At 37.1% G+C, this 23,573-nt stretch overlaps 5 protein-coding genes and 1 non-coding gene across 6 annotated transcripts; 3 read left to right on the top strand and 3 right to left on the bottom strand.

Moving 5' to 3' along the window:
- Positions 1-1,572: 1,572 nt before the first annotated feature.
- On the bottom strand, positions 1,573-3,582 carry LOC117617670. Its single transcript, XM_034347147.1, has 4 exons — positions 3,240-3,582; positions 2,058-3,080; positions 1,864-1,969; positions 1,573-1,724 (listed from the first exon to the last, which is right to left on the bottom strand). Exons 1-4 carry the CDS (start codon positions 3,554-3,556, stop codon positions 1,704-1,706), a joined length of 1,467 nt encoding a protein of 488 aa, XP_034203038.1. The 5' UTR covers positions 3,557-3,582; the 3' UTR covers positions 1,573-1,703.
- Positions 3,583-5,970: 2,388 nt separating this feature from the next.
- LOC117617673 (histone H4) lies at positions 5,971-6,613 on the bottom strand. The gene has a single exon (XM_034347152.1). It carries the CDS (start codon positions 6,530-6,532, stop codon positions 6,221-6,223), a length of 312 nt encoding a protein of 103 aa, XP_034203043.1. The 5' UTR covers positions 6,533-6,613; the 3' UTR covers positions 5,971-6,220.
- A 1,689-nt stretch (positions 6,614-8,302) lies between these two features.
- LOC117618368 lies at positions 8,303-10,322 on the bottom strand. The gene is made up of 4 exons (XM_034347951.1): positions 9,967-10,322; positions 8,784-9,806; positions 8,590-8,695; positions 8,303-8,465 (listed from the first exon to the last, which is right to left on the bottom strand). Exons 1-4 carry the CDS (start codon positions 10,281-10,283, stop codon positions 8,445-8,447), a joined length of 1,467 nt encoding a protein of 488 aa, XP_034203842.1. The 5' UTR covers positions 10,284-10,322; the 3' UTR covers positions 8,303-8,444.
- A 5,397-nt stretch (positions 10,323-15,719) lies between these two features.
- On the top strand, positions 15,720-17,791 carry LOC117618866. The gene is made up of 3 exons (XM_034348613.1): positions 15,720-15,977; positions 16,106-16,148; positions 17,492-17,791. Exons 1-3 carry the CDS (start codon positions 15,857-15,859, stop codon positions 17,493-17,495), a joined length of 168 nt encoding a protein of 55 aa, XP_034204504.1. The 5' UTR covers positions 15,720-15,856; the 3' UTR covers positions 17,496-17,791.
- Positions 17,792-18,552: 761 nt separating this feature from the next.
- Positions 18,553-18,625, top strand: TRNAK-UUU. The gene has a single exon. It is a non-coding gene; the product is annotated as a tRNA-Lys (tRNA).
- Positions 18,626-18,717: 92 nt separating this feature from the next.
- LOC117620115 (methionine--tRNA ligase, chloroplastic/mitochondrial) lies at positions 18,718-23,503 on the top strand. The gene is made up of 11 exons (XM_034350227.1): positions 18,718-19,297; positions 19,412-19,561; positions 19,934-20,101; positions 20,322-20,446; positions 20,758-20,851; positions 21,041-21,139; positions 21,738-21,918; positions 22,024-22,139; positions 22,391-22,546; positions 22,826-22,954; positions 23,042-23,503. Exons 1-11 carry the CDS (start codon positions 18,872-18,874, stop codon positions 23,207-23,209), a joined length of 1,812 nt encoding a protein of 603 aa, XP_034206118.1. The 5' UTR covers positions 18,718-18,871; the 3' UTR covers positions 23,210-23,503.
- The last annotated feature ends 70 nt before the right edge of the window (positions 23,504-23,573 follow it).

Below are 23,573 nucleotides of genomic sequence, written 5' to 3' on the forward strand. Positions count from 1 at the left end.
CCCCATTGTCATTGGACCTAGCAATAAAGTCCTACGAAGAAGAAATGCAATGCCATCAAGAGAATTAACACCGCTCCGTTTACCAGCAAGCATTAGAATTTGAAACATGTACGTATAAAAAGCAGGCGGGTGGTCGTTTTTTTAGAGTATAGCCGACGCGTAGCAAAGGCGGGTATTTTTTTTTAAATAAATAGTTTTTTTATAACAATAATAGAACGGCCGCAGTGATACTATAGTTTTTATTACATAAAAATAGTATAGCCGGGCGGCTATACTAATCTTGACACGTGACGAGATGGGGACTACAACCATTTGAAAAAATTAATAGTATTGCCGCGCGGTTATACTTGGATTTTTTTATAATAAAAATAGTACAGCCGTCAGGCTAAACCAAGGTTTTTATTAAAAATAGTATAGCCGAGCGACTGTACTATTTTTGAAGGTTGGCAAACTGGGCGACAGTGCCAGCCGTTTTTTTTGTTTTATAAATAGTATAGCCGCGCGGCTATACTTCGATTCATTTTATATAATAAAAACGTACAGCCGCCCGACTATACTATTTTTTGACATGGAGCACCGGCAACAGGGCGGTCTATAATAAAAATAATATAGCTGACCGGCTATACCCGGTATATTTTTATAAAAAGAGTGTAGCCCAACTCATTCCTCTCTTGTGTACTGAGTTTATTTTATTGCCTAAGTTACTCATTCTTCTCCGTAATCTCATCGACCTGAATCAAACCACCATAACTCTCAACGTCTAAGGACTATATACTTTTCCCCCCACTTGCCCCTATTTTGCTTAATATAAAACGAAATTAGAGGGAAAATTAATGAAAAAGAAACGTCACTCGACCCGAGCTAGCACTCAACTTTCACAGACAGCACCGTCAAATCGAAAGAAGACAATCAATCAATGGCCCAATAATAACATAATTAAAAACTAATGGAAGAAAATTCCAATTCCGTCAAAACCAAATGGTTGAAGCACAAACTATTCTATCCTTTGTTTAATTTTTCTCTTTCAATCGCTACGCCACCCGGTGATAAAAAGATATTCGTAATATTTTATTATTCTTAGCCCTTCTTACTATCTCTAACAATGCAAATGTCTATATCTAGAATCTTTAACCGATTAACAAAATCAACCAGAGTTTTGGCAATCTTCCAAGTGAAAATATTAATGCCCGTAAAATCAATATTATCTTAGAAAATTTTCTCAATTCCAATATCTTCACTGTTCTGATCAATAAATTGTTTATCAAAATTACTTTGAACACCCAAACAAAATAGTAAAAATGCTAGTATCAATAAATTCAAATTTAAGAATATGTAACATACAGGTGAATTAAATGGTAGCAAACAAGGAGAGAGAATATGTAACAAAGAGATATAAAACCTGCTGTAGCCTCAAGATAGCCTAACAATGGAGAGAGTATGTTCCAAGCAAGTATCTTTGAATAGTAAACGTGACCAAAGGATAATTTTATATAGTAAACAAGGAACATTAATTCAATATCCTTAACAAAAACAAATACAAAATAGCCAATAATGGCCTAGATGACAGTAATTAAAATGACTCAATAAACTGTAATCTCTGCATCCATCCACTTTTTAGAATAAAAAATTCCGTTTGCAGTCTTTGGGTTTTTTTCTGATTGAATTTTCATGCTACATGGAAGCTTTCTCATGATGTGTAGCAGCTATTTCGTGCTTGCTTCTTCCTGCAAAACTCAATTATATTATGATAAATTACAATCAAAGGCTAATAAAAACACTTATAGACATGCAAACAATTCAGTCTCTATTGATTCATGGTCATTAAACAAATAAAATAATTTCATGTAAACACATTCATTTTACCTCCCACATAAAAGAACTCTCATCCAGAATGATTTCATCTTCTTGTTTTGGCTGCTTTGTGCTAGCTGCACTCTCTGCTTTTACGGGTTCATAATCCGCGCACTCTCTGAGAGTCATAATCATCATAAACAACAAAATTCAACCTACAAATTAATGTTATTGATGAAAATACGAGAAATGTGAAGAAAACTTACGGAGTAAAGCAGAGCGTAAGGCTAAACCAATTACAGGTCTCAATATTCATAGGAAGAACCGTTGAATGTAAGGTCTCAATCATATGTCTTCTTCCTTGAACAATTTGAAACGTGGTGATACAAACATGTTGAACCTCATCACATTCTTTGTTAGTGGCAGTCTTCACATGAACAAAGTCTTGGTTCCCTAGATGAACCAAATAGGCACTCACAAGTTCACCAAATTGCAATGGCGGATCCGCAATCTCAAGGCCGTTCAATTTAAACAGTTGGACCAGTGAATATGTAGTACCACCGTCATCATCTTCTTTCCTCTTCAATGAGTATGCTATAATCTCCTCCGCATTATACAAATTTATGGCATAGATAGTCTGGCCTACAACCACGGCCCTCCCTCGGAAAGGAGTAGAAGTGTCAACTTCCACTCGTATCCAATCCTTTCTAGCCACGTGAAAAGCAACGACATCCAATTTTCGATGTATGTCAGACAACATATACAAAATCAGGCTATAACAAACGGCATAACCAGTTACCAACATGGAATATCTATAGGAAAATGGAAACAAAGGCATTCGCTCCCAATCCTTCTTATCAGGATTGTATTTCCCAAAACCTAGACTCCGACTTCGTACCCAGGGATATTTCTCTTCAAGAAAATAAACTGTGCCATATGCTGAAACAAAAGTTCCACGCGGCCTAAATTTTATGGCCGACTCTGTCAAAGGATCTAAATTCCCAGTTTTCGTATTAAGGATAAACCCTCCAAATGACCTAAGGCGAAGTTTATCCGAACCCTTCTCTGTAAATACATATAGTTGGGAGCGTTCGAAAATCCTTGCAGCCCGAACGTCAAAACTACTGAACTTGGCTACAGGTTCAGGTGCTCCCATATGCTTAAGTTCTCCTCCGAATTTGAACTTAATTTTATATATGGCATCAGTGTATTTGCCCCTGACGAAATTTACCATTAAAAACACAGATTTATCTTTCCTTTGATTCACTGTCATCCCCTCCATGGGCAAGCTGGATAGGGAAGAGAGAGATTAATAAATGAAGGTAGGTCAAAATTTTATATATTTTATATATTTTAAAAAAAAAACTGCAATGCGAATCAAGAACATCAAACATTTTACAGAGAAACAAAAATTAAGAAGATAATCCACTAGTATGCCATGCACTGACCTTGGGTAAGGATGAATGGCTCCATGTTTGCAACTGCCGGCCCTATTGGGGCGTAGTAGGCAAAGCTCTTTCGATATCAATTTCTTCAAATGGAGCAGGGCCAAAAGCGTGGGTTGATATTTCTCTTTCTCCCCCAGTTCGCCCTGAAAATTCTCCATCTCCCATATCCGGGCCAGTTCGCCCAGTGACTTCTCCATCTCCCATATCTTGTGCAGAGATTTCTTGATCTTCGATGTCTTGCACATGAGCTCATCCTGGCGTGAAGCCAACATCAATGCATGGTCTTGACCCGAGGTGGAATCAACGGCGACGGCCATGGTATTTGAATCCTAAATTGAGGCAAAAGGGGATTTAGGGTTTGTGGATGCTGCTGTAGAAGGGAGTTTTATTATGGCTGGTTGTGGGTATAAATACATGCTGAAGGTTGGAATTTATTCAATATGTAAATTTACTTTTCATTCATCCGTGAAGTGATGTATTTATATAACGTCCTACTCAATCTTGATAGGAACAGGAAACTTATAATTTTCTTGTTTTTTATTTTATTGAGAGAAAACAGGAAACTTATAATTGTTTTTATTTTTTAAGGGAAACATGATGAAAACTTATGGCTGTTTTTGAATATGTGTATGGTATATATATGTACCACTTACTTTTCTAATTTGGTATTCTATTTAGTTTCCCTTTAAAAATTCCTAGTGTTACCTGTTTGTTTCTTTTGTTACCCTTTTTATGAATTTTTTTTTTTTGTTTTGGGTTTGCTGGTGGGATTGGGTTTTCGAGCCAATTTAGGAAGTGATTTAGTTCAAAGCCCTATATAATTTACCTTCTTTGATTTTATTGCTTCACTCTCGTTAATCAAAGGTGCTGGTGGACTAGATCTCTCTCTGACTCCATCGTTTTTGCTTCATTGTCCAAGATTATCAAAGGTTACCTTATGGTTTCTAAGTTATATTTTAGTTTTTTATTTGTTTGTGGGCTGATTAAAAGATTAAATGTTTGTTTGTTTATATCTTTTATTGCAGATTACTTTCATTGTGGAGAATTCTTTTCGGTAAATAATGAAGGATCAGAAAGAGTTTTTTCATTTTGTTGAAACGTTGCATGATGAAAATGATAAACATAACCAGGTCATTGGTGCTGGGGTTTATCTTTACAGTTTCAAGTTTAGTCCTAATATTTTTCAAGATTTTTATGAGGGGTATTTATATTTTGAAAGTGACGGCAAAGAAGTCCAGAATGTGGCGTTTGTAAAAGTTGTTGGAGAACATGCTGATGTGAAGGCAAAAGAAGTATTTCATAGGACTCGTATAGCTATTGAAAATGTTGTTTTACAGCCGTGGACGTATTTGTTCTCCCAACAAAAGGACTTTTCCGAATTGCCTCATGATACAGAGTTGAGGAAGGGAATATGGAGTCTATGTTATGATCGCTTCGAACACAATCTTAAAGATTGGACGAAGCTGGAAAGCCAAAGCCTAAAGGAATTGCTTATAATGATAAACTTAAACTACCTATCAAGACTGGCGATGGTCGTCTTAACGACTTTTGGCGTAATTCTATAAGGTAGGTGGTTATATTTTGTTAAAATTGGTCGTAGTAGTTTTGTTTAGTTTTAATTGTATTTGACATAAATTTTTTGTACTATTTGTAGTAAGTTGATTTCTGGTGTATGTTGCATCCATTCCAATGGGTTATATCATGGTAAGTTGCGTTTGCGGAGTAATTATGTATTTATAAGCGAATGTCTGAAGATAATCAACGTTGAGGGATCTTTGGATAAGTTAAAAAGTGATGATGAACGATGTATGGAGAACAAAAAAGATATTTCGGACATTTTATGGACGTTGGACCAAGTGTTTCAATCGCTAGGGGAGAACAAAAATAGTTGGTTGGAATGTCACCACTTCTTTGAGTTTGTCAAAGATTCTAAGACTTTGAAATTGTGGTACGTTCTCTATCTCTTTCATTTTATTTTATTTTATCGATCTTTTTTCTTTTTTACTTCATTTCTTTCTTATATATATATATATATATTGGTTGGTATTTTCAGCTATGATGATTTTGTCAAAAAAGTGGTGGGTCATCCGTTTTTGTTAAGCGCTGATAAAAGGATGAATCTCTTTGACAATTATGAGTGTAAAAGAACGGATGCAAATACTAAGAAAAGTGTCAAATTTGCTTTGGCATCATCTGAATTTGATATGTTCAAATCCTGGAACAATGCTTTCCTTGCATCAACTGGTATTATTTTTATTTATTATTTATTTTCAATTACAAGCTATTGGGAGGAGAAATTATACAGTACTACTGTAGCACCCGCTGGCATTGCTGATTGGTACTACGAGCCAATAAAATTCAGACATGTGTACCCGATGGCATCAATGTTAACCATAAGGATAAGTTATCTGAACCGAAAAAAAACAATCCAGAGATTAATTACCAACATTAGGACTGTGGAATGCCTTGCCAAAAGCTTGAGGTAATCCGACGGTGGCTTTAGATCATAATTGCTTCAATCTTAGGTCGAAAATTTTTGTGCAATTTTAGGTTGACTTTGGGTGCAAATAAGGTGTTAGAAAGGCTAACAGAAGTGTTGACCGGTAGAAGGGCTACCTGTTAACCTTGATAATGCAAGTCTACCAATCATAGGTATTCTTCCCTTCACATAGATACCATAAACTTTGTCTGAGTAAATTCTATGCCAGAAATATCCATCACTAGTTGCATCTATTTCCTAATTCAGGATCGCCAAAGTTCAGTAGATTTCGACAGGGACAAAACTTATACTGGTTCCACAACACATGTATGTACCCTGTATCTTTTTCATCATTCCTTTAGAAGCCCCGTTTCCAAATGTTACACTATTTTGCAGAAAGGGGGCATGCAAACAAAGAAAAGATACTTGGATTTCGAATCATAGCGAAAAATTACAACGCGGAATCTGGACCGTTTAAAATTCGATCCCAGAATTTACAAAATTAACCCCCGAATCCGTACAAGGTCCTGCCCTGCCTCTTGAGCGCGTAGACAACATCCATGGCGGTCACCGTCTTCCTCCGAGCGTGCTCGGTGTAGGTCACGGCGTCGCGAATCACGTTCTCCAAGAAGATCTTGAGAACACCTCTGGTCTCTTCGTAGATGAGGCCGCTGATTCTCTTCACGCCTCCTCTTCTGGCGAGCCTTCGAATCGCAGGCTTGGTGATGCCCTGGATGTTGTCTCTAAGGACCTTACGGTGCCGTTTAGCTCCGCCCTTGCCCAGGCCCTTGCCTCCCTTTCCACGGCCAGACATCTTCGAAGCTTACGGCGTCGTTTTGCAGATGGAGTTACAGAGAATGTGAGATGATTGTGCGGTGTGGTAATGGGATGAGTAGGAGGAGTCTATTTATAGCGGGAGCGGGTGAAGGCGTTGATCCTTGGGTTTGGGTTTGGATGATTTTGAGACGTTGATAAAGTGGGATCGATGGTGGGTGTTGTCTGGGAATACGCGTGGCTTGGATCGTGGTTTTGTTTTGTGGCGGGATATGAAACTTTGTTGGGCGTGTAAAGATTTCGGAAATTTAAACTGGGAATTTTGATATTTACTATTCGAATAAAAAGGGGATTTCCCGCTATTTCAAAGTACAGTTTTTTCCTGTCAAATAAAATGGCGGGCGGCATGCTTTTTCATTTCCTGCCCTTTTTTGGGTGATGGATTTTTAAATTTTAAATCTTGACACGTGACGAGATGGGAACTAGGACCATTTGAAAAAATTAATAGTATGGCCGCGCGGTTATATTTGGATTTTTTATATAATAAAAATAGTATAGCCGTCAGGCTAAATCAGGGTTTTTATTAAAAATATTATAGCCGCGCGGCTGTACTATTTTTGACGGTTGGCAAACTAGGCGACAATGCCAGTCAATTTTTTTTTGTTTTATAAATAGTATAGCCGCGCCGCTATACTTCGATTCATTTTATATAATAAAAACGTATAGCCGCCCGACTATACTATTTTTTGACACGGAGCACCGACGACAGGCCGGTCTATAATAAAAATAATATAGCTGACCGGCTATATCCGGTATATTTTTATAAAGAGAGTGTAGCCCAACTCATTCCTCTCTTGTGTACTGAGTTTATTTTATTGCCTAAGTTACTCATTCTTCTCCGTAATCTCATCGACCTGAATCAAACCACCATAACTCTCAACGTCTACGGACTATATAGTTTTCCCCCCACTTGCCCCTATTTTGCTTAATATAAAACGAAATTAGAGGGAAAATTAATGAAAAAGAAACGTCACTCGACCCAAGCTAGCACTCAAATTTCACAAACAGCACCGTCAAATCGAAAGAAGACAATCAATCAATGGTCCAATAATAACTTAATTAAAAACTAATGGAAGAAAATTCCAATTCCGTCAAAACCAAATGGTTGAAGCACAAACTACTCGATCCTTTGTTTAATTTTTCTCTTTCAATCGCTACGCCACCCGGTGACAAGCCAACAAAACAGTAATTCTTGCTCATATTAATTATGAATCTTTTAGCATCTAATTGAAACCTCACTTTCCAAATAAAAAGATATTCGTAATATTTTATTATTCTTAGCTTCTTCTTACTTCCTCTAACAATGTAAATGTCTTTGCCTAGAATCTTTAACCGATTAACAAAATCAACCAGAATTTTGGCAATCTTCCAAGTAAAAACATTAATGCCCGTAAAATCAATATTATCTTCGAAAATTTTCTCTTCACTGTTCTGATCAATAAATTGTTTATCAAAATTACTTTGAACACCCAAACAAAATAGTAAAAATGCTAGTATCAATAAATTCAAATTTAAGAATATGTAACATACAGGTGAATTAAATGGTAGCAAACAAGGAGAGAGAATATGTAACAAAGAGATATAAAACCTGCTGTAGCCTCAAGATAGCCTAACAATGGAGAGAGTATGTTCCAAGCAAGTATCTTTGAATAGTAAACGTGACCAAAGGATAATTTTATATAGTAAACAAGGAACATTAATTCAATATCCTTAACAAAAACAAATACAAAATAGCCAATAATGGCCTAGATGACAGTAATTAAAATGACTCAATAAACTGTAATCCCTCTATCCATCCACTTTTTAGAATAAAAAATTCCGTTTGCAGTCTTTGGGTTTTTTTCTGATTGATTTTTCATGCTACATGGAGGCTTTCTCATGCTGTGTAGCAGCTATTTCGTGCTTGCTTCTTCCTGCAAAACTCAATTACACTCAAAGGCTAATAAAAACACTTATAGACATGCAAACAATTCAGTCTCTATTGATTCATGGTCATTAAACAAATAAAATAATTTCATGTAAACACATTCATTTTACCTCCCACATAAAAGAACTCTCATCCAGAATGATTTCATCTTCTTGTTTTGGCTGCTTTGTGCTAGCTGCACTCTCTGCTTCTACGGGTTCATAATCCGCATACTCTCTGAGAGTCATAATCATCATAAACAACAAAATTCAACCTACAAATTAATGTTATTGATGAAAATACGAGAAATGTGAAGCAAACTTACGGAGTAAAGCAGAGCCTAAGGCTAAACCAATTACGGGTCTCAATATTCATAGGAAGAACCGTTGAATGTAAGGTCTCAATCATATGTCTTCTTCCTTGAACAATTTGAAACGTGGTGATACAAACATGTTGAACCTCATCACATTCTTTGTTAGTGGCAGTCTTCACATGAACAAAGTCTTGGTTCCCTAGATGAACCAAATAGGCACTCACAAGTTCACCAAATTGCAATGGCGGATCCGCAATCTCAAGGCCGTTCAATTTAAACAGTTGGACCAGTGAATATGTAGTACCACCGTCATCATCTTCTTTCCTCTTCAATGAGTATGCTATAATCTCCTCCGCATTATACAAATTTATGGCATAGATAGTCTGGCCTACAACCACGGCCCTCCCTCGGAAAGGAGTAGAAGTGTCAACTTCCACTCGTATCCAATCCTTTCTAGCCACGTGAAAAGCAACGACATCCAAGTTTCGATGCATGTCAGACAATTGATACAAAATAAGGCTATAACAAACGGCATAACCAGTTACCATCATGATAAATCTATAGGAAAATGGAAACAAAGGCATTCGCACCCAATCCTTCTTATCAGGATTGTATTTCCCAAAACCTAGACTCTGACTTCGTATCCAGGGCCATCTCTCTTCAAGAAAATAAACTGTGCCATATGCCGAAACAAAAGTTCCACGCGGCCTAAATTTTACTGCAGACTCTGTCAAAGGATCTAAATTCCCAGTTTTCGTATTAAGGATAAACCCTCCAAATGACCTAAGGCGAAGTTTATCCGAACCCTCCTCTGTAAATACATATAGTTGGGAGCGTTCGAAAATCCTTGCAGCCCGAACGTTAAAACTACTGAACTTGGCTACAGGTTCAGGTGCTCCCATATCCTTAAGTTCTCCTCCGAATTTGAACTTAATTTCATATATTGCATCAGTGTATTTGCCCCGAACGAAACTTACCATTAAAAACACAGATTTATCTTTCCTTTGATTCACTGTCATCCCCTCCATGGGCAAGCTGGATAGAGAAGAGAGAGATTAATAAATGAAGGTAGGTCAAAATTTTATATATTTTTTATTTTTATTTTTTAAAAACTGCAATGCGAATCAAGAACATCAAACATTTTACAGAGAAACAAAAATTAAGAAGATAATCCACTAGTATGCCATGCACTGACCTTGGGTAAGGATGAATGGCTCCATGTTTGCAACTGCCGGCCCTATTGGGGCGTAGTAGGCAAAGCTCTTTCGATATCAATTTCTTCAAATCGAGCAGGGCCAAAAGCGTGGGTTGATATTTCTCTTTCTCCCCCAGTTCGCCCTGAGAATTCTCCATCTCCCATATCCGGGCCAGTTCGCCCAGTGACTTCTCCATCTCCCATATCTTGTGCAGAGATTTCTTGATCTTCGATGTCTTGCGCATGAGCTCATCCTGGCGTGAAGCCAACGTCAATGCATGGTCTTGACCCGAGGTGGAATCAACGGCGGCAGCCATGGTATTTGAATGCTAAATTGAGGCAAAAGGGAATTTAGGGTTTAGGGATGCAGCGGCAGAAGGGAGTTTCATTATGGCTGGTTGTGGGTATAAATATATGCTGAAGGTTGGAATTTATTCAAGATGTAAATTTGCTTTTCTTTCATCCGTGAAGTGATGTATTTATATAATGTCCTACTCAATCTTGATAGGAACAGGAAACTTATAATTGTCTTGTTTTTTATTTTGTTGAGAGAAAACAGGAAACTTATAATTGTTTTTAATTTTTAAGGGAAACATGATGAAAACTTAGCTGTTTTTGAATATGCGTACATATGGTATATATATGTACCACTTACTTTTCTAATTTAGTATTCTATTTAGTTTCCCGTTTAAAAATTCCTAGTGTTACCTGGTTGTTTCTTTTGTTACCCTTTTTATGATTTTTTTTTTTTCTGGTGAGATTGGGTTTTAGAGCCAATTGAGGAAGTGGTTTAGTTCAAAGCCCTATGTAATTTACCTTCTTTGATTTTATTGCTTCACTCTCGTTAATCAAAGCTGCTGGTGGACTGGATCTCTCTTTGACTCCATCGTTTTTGCTTCATTGTTCTGGGGTTTATTTGTACTGTTTCAAGTTTAATCCTAATATTTCTCAAGAATTTTATGAGGGGTATTTATATTTTGAACGTGACGGCAAAGAAGTCCAGAATGTGGCGTTTGTAAAAGTTGTTGGAGAACATGTTGATGTGAAGGCAAAAGAAGTATTTCATCGGACTCGTACAACTATTGACGATGTTGTTTTACAGCCGTGGACGTATTTGTTCTCCCAACAAAAGGACTTTTCCGAATTGCCTCCTGATACAGAGTTGAGGAAGGGAATATGGAGTCTATGTTATGATCGCTTCGAACACAATCTTAAAGATTGGACGAAGCTGGCGAAGCGAAAGCCTAAGGGAATTGCTTATAATGATAAACTTAAACTACCTATCAAGACTGGCGATGGTCGTCTTAACGACTTTTGGCGTAATGCTATAAGGTAGGTGGTTATATTTTGTTAAAATTGGTCGTAGTAGTTTTGTTTAGTTTTAATTGTATTTGACATAAATTTTTTGTACTATTTGTAGTAAGTTGATTTCTGGTGTATGTCGCATCCATTCCAATGGGTTATATCATGGTAAGTTGCGTTTGCGGAGTAATTATGTATTTATAAGAGAATGTCTGAAGATAATCAACGTTGAGGGATCTTTGGATAAGTTAAAAAGTGATGATGAACGATGTATGGAGAAGAAAAAAGATATTTCGGACATTTTATGGACGTTGGACCAAGTGTTTCAATCTCTAGGGGAGAACAAAAATAGTTGGTTGGAATGTCACCACTTCTTTGAGTTTGTCAAAGATTCTAAGACTTTGAAATTGTGGTACGTTCTCTATCTCTTATATTTTATTTTATTTTATCGATCTTTTTTCTTTTTTACTTCATTTCTTTCTTATATATATATATATATTGGTTGGTATTTTCAGCTATGATGATTTTGTCAAAAAAGTGGTGGGTCATCCTTTTTTGTTAAGCGCTGATAAAAGGATGAATCTCTTTGACGATTATGAGTGTAAAAGAACGGATGAAACTATTAACCAACATGTCAATTTAGTTTTGGCATCATCTGAATTTGATACGTTCAAATCCTGGAACAATGCTTTCCTTGCTTCAACTGGTACTAGTACTAATGTGGACAACTTTATGTCGGGTGTTTATAACTATGGAAAATACTCTGGCGATGTGGAGGATCTTCTTAGGTACCTTAGGAATCTGAAGCATCATTATCATCAACATGGTTTGGCTGCAGGTTCTATGGTAGATGTAGATCGTGGTGTTAGCAAACATTTTGGTGGGTTTTTGGAGTTGCTTTACAAGAATATAGAAGTATAGTAGGAGCGGCGGTGTGTGTGGCACTGTGGTTCATGGTGTTATTTTATTTTTTGTGTTGTAACATTTTGGTACATCAAAGATTTCATGGCATCAGTAGATAGAATTGGAACGAGAGTTTATGAAATTGTTTTGAAACTGCAATGTTTTATTTTATTTTTAATTTTTTTCAATACAAGATATTGGGAGGAGAAATTATACAATACTACTATAGAACCAGCTAGCATTGCTAATTGGTACTACGAGCCAATAATATTCGGACATGTGTACAACTTATACACATCAACAAAACGGCCGGTAGCATCAATGTTAACCGTAAGGAGAGGTTATCTGACCGGAAAAAAACAAACCACAGAGATTAATTACCAACATTAAGACTGGGATCCCTTGCCAAAAGCTTGAAGTCATCCGACAGTGGCTTCAATCTTAGATCGAAAAATTTGTGTGCAATTTTATTATTTGACTTTGGGTGCAAATAAGGGGTTAGAAAGGCTAACAGTAGTGTTGACAGGTAGAAGGGCTACCTGTTAACCTTGATAATGCAAGTCTATGAATCATAGGTACTCTTTCCTTCACATTGATACCATATAAACTTTGTCCGAGTATATTCAGGATCGGCCGAAACAAATAACTAGTGGGCAGCAAATCCAACATTCCCCAAAGTTCAGTAGATAACAGCCAATAATGGCCTAGATCACAGTAATTAAAGGCCCTGTTTAGTGGGTTAGACTGGACTGGTTATGATTGGTCTTGAAGTATTGGACTGGTTTGGATTAGATTATAGGTTGGACTTTAATAACTTGTTTGGTACATTAAGTTGGGTTAGACTGCACTGGACTAAAGTCCAGTCCGTTATTTGGTACAAGTATGGACTGGATGGGCATTGGACTTCAAACAAAATTTATTTTAATGCTTATTAAAATGATTTAATATCAGAAATAATTAAATTTAATTAAAAAATGCACACAAAAATAAGAATAAAAAATCACATGAAGATATCATAAAAATAGTCCTAAACTTCACAAAATTAATAATAACACGAAAATTCTTAATAATAACACGAAAATTCTTTTAAGTACACTCAAATGATCAACAAATACTTATGTTCTATTGCTCTATTTGCCATCCACTCATTAAACATTTCAGTAGCCAAATTATCCCTCCATGCAGACCATTGGTCGAGTGTGGCAATGGTATCAATAATGCCATGATCTACATTGTTCTCAATGAGGGGATCATAATAAATTTCTTGCTCCATTGGATTTATAGACATCTCTCTCCTAATTAAGTTGTGTAAAAGACAACAACCAGTTATTATTCGGCATTGTGTTTGTACTGGATAGAAGGATGGACTCCTTAAGATTGCCCAACGCATCTTAAGAAGTCCAAAACAACGTTCCACCACGTTTCTTGCTGATGCATGTTTCATTTTAAAGTATTCTCGATGGTTCAAGGTGCACATCCTTCTCTCTATTCTGATAAGTGATATCTCGTTCCTCTGTAGGGTGCAAGAAATCCCTCACAATTTGTGTAACCAGCATCTACAAGGTAATAATAACCTAAACAATAAATATGAACTAATTAAAAAATATAATTCAAATTTAGGATGATTTACACCTACACTGCATGGAATCAACATTAATCTTACGCGTCGGAACCTTTAACCCATGTGACCTATATAAAAGGGACTAGATCACAGTAATTAAAAGGGACTCAATAAACTCTAGTCCCCCCTTCCATCCACTTTTTTGAAAAATTTTCCATTCGCAGTATTTGACACTAGTAAAAAAAAAAAATAAACAACCCTTGCGCGACGAAAAAAAATTCGTCACTCAAAATCTTGTCAGATAACCCTAAGTTTTAGGGAAAGTAGATAGGGTTTGAAAGTCTTTCAAAGTGTCTTTGTTGTTGAACGTTTCTGTAAGAGAATCCCATGATCCTCTTGTACTTAAATATGGTGAAGACACAAGTTAAAAGCCTTTACTTTTTATGACATTACGCTTAAGAAGGTTCTGTACTATATAGGTCGTCTTGCATATCTTTTTATGACAGATCTATTAACCGTGGATTCTGAAAATGGAGACAATTAACACTTAACCTATAACAACTAGCTTGTGATTAAGAAGGGGCATATAAAACATACAATATATAATGTTCATATTATATTATATATATCCCAGTCATATGGAATCATTCTTCCTCCATACAAATTCGCAGTCATATGCCTCTGCACGAACGAAGAATTCTTAGCGTCCTCTGCAAAATTTATGGCATCCCCGATACAATCAAAACAAAACACAGCTTACTGATATCTTGTGTGCGTATGTAAATATGTGTACACAATCAGAGAGAGAGAGAGAGAGGGAGAGGAGTACCAGTGAGACCGAGAGAAAACTGGGTGATGAGAGTGCCGGTGATGGTGAAACCGACCAGGAAAGGCCAATTTCGGTTCCACTCACGCTTGAAGAAGACGGGCCATGGATCGAACTTTCGCACCTTTGATTTTCTCTTCTTCTCTCTCTAACCAAACGGACGTGAAGTGGTGAAACGCTACCTTGGCTTGCGAGCGTTTGTTTTGGTGAGAAGCGAAGCGAGATTCGCGGGAGGGGGCCCAAATGACTATTGTACCGTCATAGCTGGGTTTTTTTTTTTGTTGGTGTTTTTGTTTTGTATACTCCGAAAATATTTAAAGAGTATAGCCGGGCGGCTATACTGTTAAAATATATTCGAATATCTCATATTTTTTTAATAATAAAAATAGTATAACCGCCTGATTATACTACGGTTTTTATTATAAAATAGTAATCGCCGGGCGGCTGGGCCTTTTTTGACACGTGGCAAGCCCGGCGCATTGCGGGTCCTCTTTTTTATTTATAAATAGCACAGCCGCGCGACTGTAGTATAACCATAAATAGTAGAGCCGTGTGGGTATACTCTTTACATACTATTACGCTCCTAATCTTTACATTCCCGGTTACTAATCCGTAACCTTTACAGAATATAAAATATTGGTGTCTTTTCCAGGTTTCCCGACATCCTTGCCAATTTTATATTCCAGAATATCCAACACCATGGAGGCAACAGGAATGAAAATGCCAGTGAAAGAGGAGAGATGATTCAGCCATTGAATGCATTTGATTCTTAAAGGCAAACATCTGGGTACAGAAATTAAGACGGCCACTCCATTTATAATCTGAATGATCGTAAAGAGCAATGGATGAAGATCATAATCATGTATTTTGGCTGATATAAACATAACCCATAGGTCAATGCAACTAGTGTACTGCCAACTGCATATCTTCTTGACCTCTTCCTGGCCATAGAAAAGAGGCAGAATTTCAGGGAAAATATCACTGGTAAATTCTAAATACCATAATTTCTTGTAAGGTACACACTCGCACACACACATAAACTAACTTGAAATAGCAAAAAAAATTATCTGCCTGAACTGAATTTAAGGAAACAAGCAGCCAAGAGGATTGTATTAATGGTGGCAATACCTCGGCTATACCCAGCTGCCAGCTATGAGGATATTAGAGTCATTTCGGCCCTCTCCCGCGACTCTCGCTTCGCTTCGCAAGTTCGCACCAAAACAAACGCTCGCAAGCCAAGGTAGCGTTTCACCACTTCCCGTCCGTTTGGTTAGAGAGAAAAGAAGAGAAAATCAAAGATGCGAAAGTTCGATCCGTGGCCCGTCTTCTTCAAGCGTGAGTGGAACCGAAATTGGCCTTTCCTGGTCGGTTTCGCCATCACCGGTACTCTCATCACCAAGTTTTCTCTCGGTCTCACTGGTACTCTAGCCCTCTCCCTTCCTTTCTCTATCTCTCTCTGATTATGTACACATATTTACATACGCACACAAGATATCAGTAAGCTGTGTTTTGTTTTGATTGTTTCGGGGATGCCATAAATTTTGCAGAGGAGGACGCCAAGAATTCTCAGTTCGTGCAGAGGCATAAGAAGTACGCCTCTCAAACCCCAATCTCTTAATAAATTAAATTTCAACCCTATTTTGATTTATTATTCTTAATTTCTCAACCAGTAATGGATCCAAAATCCGATGCTCACTGCTAGTTAATTTTGGTACCCATTTTCTTAATTGCTTCTAAATATGCATTTTTGATGTGAGTCCCTTCTTTAACAAAGAAGAAATGTGATTATTTAGTGATAGGGTTTGAGTTGCAGAAACGACATCGTTTTTGGTCAGTGTTGATATTTGGTGCTCTTGTCTTGGGCCATATATGGAAATTGGATCTAGGTACTTGTTACTTCGTATCTTACATCCAGTTCTAAGGTGTTTCAGTGAGCCATCCATGATGAAGAGACATAGTTTTCTTTGCCTCAAATTTGTTTCAAAGTCTTTTAAATGAATTCAGGCTTACATTTGGTCGAGTTACATAGTCAAAAGTCACTGATGATTTCTATGAATTATTCGCATTTCCGTTTAGTTGATTAATCTGTTCGTAGTTGTTAATGTCTGGCTGAGTTTTGAAAAAGTTTTTATGGTTTCCATCATAACAAAAGCATGAAATCAAGTTTTATTTGAGCTCGTGTTTGAAATAGTTACCTACCCCCTCTTATCCCACACTCTCTCATCTTTCCCGTGTGTTTCATAGAGTGTTGAAACAATTGAATTGTACTAGGATAGTTCCCATGAAGGCCTAACATATTGGTAAACAAGTTTTGGTCTCGTTTACTTTTGAACTATAGATGTTAAGTGTGTTGCGAGTCGACAATGTCTGAGGCCCGTCATCATTGTTCATCGTGTCACTTATCTATGACTCACAGTGATCTCTGATGCCTTGCAAGTGAAAATTCACAAATGGTTGTTATGTTAGAAAATTACTATCTCCACACGGCCTTCAAACAGTATATTTTTGTTCAGTCCACTGCAGTGAAGTGAGAGTTAATGAGTACGGTGCTATATATGGTTCGGTACTCAATAACATGTATTGACACCATCTGCTGATTAACCTATTAATAAAAACTTGAAACAAATGAACAAATTGGCTAAGCTGCTTACACGATTCACTGCCGATCACGATACATTACCAATTAATTCTAGTTTTGAAAATCCATATGGGTAAGAAACCTACATGTGCAAGTGAGATGCCTTCGTAGGAATCTGAGTTGAGATTTTTCTTATCATAATTATTTCATACCAGCTGACTATAGTGAAGTAAAGCTTGCATATATGCTATAGTTTTTGTATTCCACCAATAATGATGGGCAGAGTGCTGTTTTTCTATATGTGCTTACCCAAGGTGTACAATTTATTGATAGTCGATATTTGTTGTGGTTTTAGGTGAAGGAGCAAATGTTTTGCACCCAATCTAGATCAGCTTCAGTCGGCTAGAAGTGGAAGGGCTTTTAATAAATGTTTTTATCTTGGTTCTTTTCAACCTTGTGGTTCAAGATGATGTAGACGTATGGTTATTGGTAGAAGACTATGATACATTTGTTCTAAATGAGAACTTTCAATTTGTTCAATGTATGCTGCTGCTTTTGACAGATTGAAATGCAGTCTTTAGGGCTGACTTAAAAACCTATATCATGTGACCACGATTCACGAATGTCGCCAAATGTCAGATATGTTTGATAATAAGTTTGCTTTACTACAATGATGATGATTTTATTTCACTGGATTTGCTCGATTTTGGTTAAGAAGTACGGTTTAGAAAATCACACTTGGATTATAAGCACGACCTTAGAATGGATGTTGATGAATTCTCATTCTCAACTTTTAGCTTAGATAGTCAAATCTTCACAATTTTCATTTGAGTAGTGTTAGAGATAACTTATTACACAAATTTTTGAATATCAATTGATGCGATGGTGGTTCATTTGTTTTCATTATGAGCCCTTTTGGATACTATTTATTCACAACAAATAAGAAGTTGCTACATCAGTAATCTTATTATTTTTTGTTAGACCGATTGCTTTCACTTATTCAAGTTGGTTTGATTTCCCAGAGGAATAACCCAGAGGAATACCTTTGGACAAGACGAGAAAATGAAAAAAAAAAAAACATTAAAAAAAGAATTAAAAAAAGAATAAGGTTTTTGGATGTTATTAAACCAACAATTTCAATTGGTGGGAACCTAAAACGGGATTGAAATGACCCAAAATTCATAAATAATGTTTAACTGCTAAGCCAATGGGGTCTAATCCAGTGGAAAAGGTCTTGACTTGCATACTAGAGTTCTTAGGTTCGAACTCCCATGACATCAAAGTTGTGTGTGTATGTGAGAAATCTTCCTCCCCTGTAATTTAGACTATCGCTTGTACACAAAAAAATGTTTAACTGCTAAAGGTCAAAATGCTTAAGCGATCCAATTACTGTAGAAACTGCAATTAAGCACAACAGCCGTCTTAGCTCAGCTGGTAGAGCGCATGGCTTTTAACCATGTGGTCGTGGGTTCGATTCCCACAGACGGCGTCCTTTTCAATTTCTTTTATCTTAATTTTAATTTTAATATTAATCAATAAATCAATTTTAATTTTATTTATAAAAATCAAGATGAGCCAAGGCTGATGATGGTCTCTGATTATCGTTGTGGTTTGCTTATCATTTGACTTCCCCTCTTTAATCTTATCCACCTGCAACTCCAAAACCCAAGCTTTGGCCATGAACTAAGCCCACCTCAACCCAACAAACCAACCCTTTGAAGCTTTTCGCTCAAAAATGGCGGCAGCCGCAGCGAGAATAAACTTCTTCTTAAACCCCATAAATCCCCTCAACTCCAAAGCCACCACCCATCTCAGGACCCGCCTCCACTTTCAGCCATCAAGAAGAAGACCCAGAGCTACGTCGTTTTGCACGCGTGCCTCCGCTACTCCTCTCCACGACGAAGCCGCCGCCAGTGACCCTTTTGTCCTCACCACTCCGCTTTATTACGTGAATGCCCCTCCTCATTTGGGCAGCGCTTACACTACCATCGCTGCCGATGCCATTGCTCGCTTTCATAGGCTGTTGGGTAAGAAGGTCATCTTCATCACTGGCACCGATGAGCATGGTGAAAAGATTGCCACTGCAGCTGCTGCTAGTGCCTCCACACCAGCTCAACACTGTGACATCATTTCACAGTCTTACATATCACTCTGGAAAAACGTATTTTCTTTTACCCGCCATTCGAAATTTACTATTTTGTTCAATTGATTGTTCAAATTGCTCTTATTTTCACTTTTATTAATTTAAAAATTTTGGGTTATTTGATGATTGCAGTTAGATATAGCTTATGACAAATTCATTCGAACAACTGATCCCAAGCATGAAGCAATTGTGAAGGAGTTTTACTCAAGGGTTCTTTCCAATGGAGACATTTACAGGGCTGACTATGAGGGACTTTATTGTATCAATTGTGAGGAGTATAAGGTGCCCTCTTATGCCATTCAAACTTGTATTTCTGGGTGTATGCTTTTTACTTTTGGATAACCCTCTCAACTCTATTTGAATAACTTAAGCTTATTCCTTATGAAACTTTCTTTTTAGATGGATTTATTATATTACTTGTATTGATGACATAATATATCCTTGTGTTAGTTTTGATTCTGGAACATTTCTCTGGGTAATTTAACGAGGTTGACTTGATTGCTTGTTTAGTGGGGATTATGTTGCGGCTCCTTTCCGTTTAATATATGTTGTTTGAATACAACGTCTACATATCTACTGAGCTATTTTTCAGGAGTAGTTTGTGTTGTATACTTAATAATTGGTCTCATATCATTAATTCTAAATATTGCACAGGATGAGAAAGAACTGCTTGATAACAACTGTTGCTCTACGCACCTAAAGCCATGTGTTGCACGGAAAGAGGATAATTACTTCTTTGCATTGTCCAAGTATCAAAAGTCGTTGGAAGAAACTTTGGCAAAAAATCCAAATTTTGTACAGCCTTCATTCCGTCTTAATGAGGTTAGATATAAAGTACATTGGTTTACTTAACTTGAAATTGTTTCTTTCTATATGAAATTGCAAATGTAATGTGAAGTACTTACCCTACAAGCCAATTATGATCGTTTCTTGATGTGTTCTCACACTTCATCTTGTTAGTGCATATATAGTTATATTTGATTAACTGGGGAGTGTGAATAATTTTATAAGTAACTAAAACAGGTTTTTCCTTTTCCTCAAGGTTCAAAGTTGGATTAGAGGTGGCCTAAGAGACTTTTCCATTTCTCGAGCATTAGTGGATTGGGGCATCCCTGTTCCTAATGATAGCAAGCAAACAATATATGTTTGGTTTGATGCTTTACTGGGGTAAAGTTCTTTCTCCCTCCCATTCCTCTTCCCCTATGTAACTCATAGTCATGTTGTTTCTGAAGCTGTGAGTACCTACTCAATATAGTGTGGTTTCATTATGTCATATATAAGTCCAAACATATGGCTGACATAGACTAATAAATAAGTTTTCAGACAACTGTTATAAAAAGTAGATAGAAGATTAATTGCGAATCTGTTTTCTTTTATCACTAGATGTTTCTTTACTTCTGGTTTCTCTATTTCTTTTGGTAGATGCTTACTGGAGATTATTTTTATTTGATGTATACGTTCCAAAATATTGTTAACAGTTATATATCAGCACTATCTGAAGATACGGAGCAACCTGATTTGGAAAGAGCCGTTTCATCAGGGTGGCCTGCCTCGCTACACTTGATTGGCAAGGTATGGTGATTTCCATACATTGTAGATTTACTTTTTTCAGTTCACAAGTATATACCTTTAAATAAGCTATCCTATTAAGTTATATTAAATCAAACTTCCAATGTCAAAGCATGACAGAGGAGGAGGATATAACTGGGGATATATAATAGAATTCTGTATGATAGTTGATATTTCCTTATTCTTCTGTAGGATATTTTACGTTTCCATGCAGTCTACTGGCCAGCTATGCTGATGTCTGCTGGACTAGGCCTTCCTAAGATGGTGTTTGGCCATGGATTCTTGACAAAGGTATTTGAGCGTAGTATATATGATTGTTTCTTCTGAGAATAGATGTACCTGTAACTCCCTCATGTGATTGAATTCCTCATAGATAGAGCTAGTGGTATTGGAATCCTAGATGAATTCTCAGTCCTGTAAACATTGAGTAATGATCATGTCGTGGAGATTTAAAGCCTAGGGCATGCTAGAGTTTCTGATCCATTGTTAGGCATTGCAGCAGGTGTTCATTTAGCTATGTGTAACATTGTCTTTTGTGTCCAATATGAGAGATGCCACATGAAATTATAATGGTCTCTTTTGAAATTAATTGTAGATAGAAAGTTGATGTTACTAAATAGGGGTAAGTTGACACATTGTGATATGGATGTCATGTGTATGTTAAAATGACAAAACTCATGGTAATCCAAACTGTTGTTCATAGATTTTGTTCAGTCCTATTGATTATATATTTATAGCCTTAGCTCAACTCTCTCTGCAAAGAGAGATCATTGATGCTCATACAACTTAAAATGAAAACAGTACTGTGAGCAGTAGGCATTTTGAGTTTTCATCTCATGTATGTAATTTTATTTCATGCAGCAATGCTTTTTTATTTTTAAAATTATAGGATGGCATGAAGATGGGGAAGTCGCTAGGCAATACAATTGAACCAAATGATTTGGTTCATAAATTCGGGTCAGATGCGGTCAGGTACTTCTTCCTCAGGGAGGTGGAATTTGGAAATGACGGGGACTATTCGGAAGATCGTTTCATCAATATTGTCAATGCTCATCTTGCCAATTCAATTGGTATCTCTACTCTGCGCCTCATTAGTATTCTTTGTTGGTTAATGAATGATAGTTTCTTTCCTATTTTATTCTCTTTGGAGCACTGAAGTTGTCTCTGCTTTGCAGGAAATCTCCTTAACCGTACTCTGGGACTTCTTAAGAAGAACTGCCAATCAACTTTGGTGGTTGATTCAAGTATTGCAGCTGAAGGAATTACATTTAAGGACACTGTGGAGAAGTTGGTAAAGTTTTCATTATATTTCGAACATTATCAGGTTTCACAAGCATGTTAAATTAGTTTCGACAAAAAAAAAAAAAAATAGCTTGTCAAATTAGTGGAATCGCTTGATGTTTGAGGTGGCTTAGCTTTGCAAGCCATGGAGACCCTTTTGCAATTGTGATTCATTTTTTGGTTCTTGGGACATTAAAATCCTGAATGCAACTGTTGCAACCTTTGACCCTAGTTGTCCCAACACTTTCCATACTTTTATAGGTGGAAAAAGCTCGGGTTCAGTATGGAAACCTCTCGCTATCATCAGCTTGTGAGGCTGTGCTAGAGATCAGCAATGCTGGAAATTTATACATGGATGAGCGCGCACCATGGTCTCTCTTTAAGCAAGGGGGTGCTGCTTCTGAAGCTGCTGCAAAGGTTAGCATTACATAGATAAGTATATGTCGGGTTGTCTGTTCGTGTGGTTTTGTATTTGCTTATTTCCTTCAATAAGGTCATTAGCCTGTTTTGTTTCAACACTCATTTCACCGACCGTTAAAGGAGGTCAAGTCTGGACCCAAAATGTTGGTCAAATAATGAACACATATATAGATTGGACTTGAGTAACTCAATCTGTGTGTCAATTCAAGGTTTAACATTGTAATTGATGTCCAATGTATAATGCAGTTTGATGAAAATCTTGTTTTTTTGGAGCAGGACCTTGTGATAATATTAGAAGCAATGAGGATTATAGCAGTTGCATTATCACCCGTCACGCCGAGCTTATCTTGGAGAATATACGGACAGCTTGGCTACTCAAAGGAACAGTTTGATGCTGCTACCTGGGTATCTCTCTGACACTTTTATAAATGTATTTATGTCTGGTTTCCAAACACTTTTTTTTATGAACTAACATGTACTTTTGCACTGTAGAGCGACACCAAGTGGGGTGGGCTAAAGAGTGGTCAGGTCATGGCGCAGCCTAAACCAATCTTTGCAAGGATTGAAAACCCAACAGAAGGGCAAAATGCGGTTGAAAAACCTAAAAAGGAAGTCAAGAAGGACAAGCTACCTCAAGCCAAACGGGTGGTGGAAGCTTAAAGATTCAATACTTGAAATGTCTTCTCTACCCCTCCTGCCATTTTCCATTTTCCATTTTCTCTTCGAAATCGTATAGGTTCATAGATTTCTTTGCAACTTCTTTTGTGTAATGGTAATGACCAGATCATTTTTTTTCTAATAAATCATCTTGTGATCACCTTTAGGTCTTTTCCCTGAAACTTTTGTATGGGATGAGGCAGGCACCCGCATACCTATTGGGTATTACGTAAATGGGTATTAACTGTGCCTGCTCAGAAACGGGTATCCGACAGAAACGAAGTGAAGTTTTACTCATTGGCGTTTGTTTGTGTGTGTGTGTGTGTGTGTGTGTATCAACTCTTCATAACAAGACAGGAACCAATCT

The sequence above is a fragment of the Prunus dulcis genome, chromosome 2 (genome assembly GCF_902201215.1).
Source record: "Prunus dulcis chromosome 2, ALMONDv2, whole genome shotgun sequence".
In the NCBI taxonomy this organism is placed as follows: Eukaryota; Viridiplantae; Streptophyta; class Magnoliopsida; order Rosales; family Rosaceae; genus Prunus; species Prunus dulcis.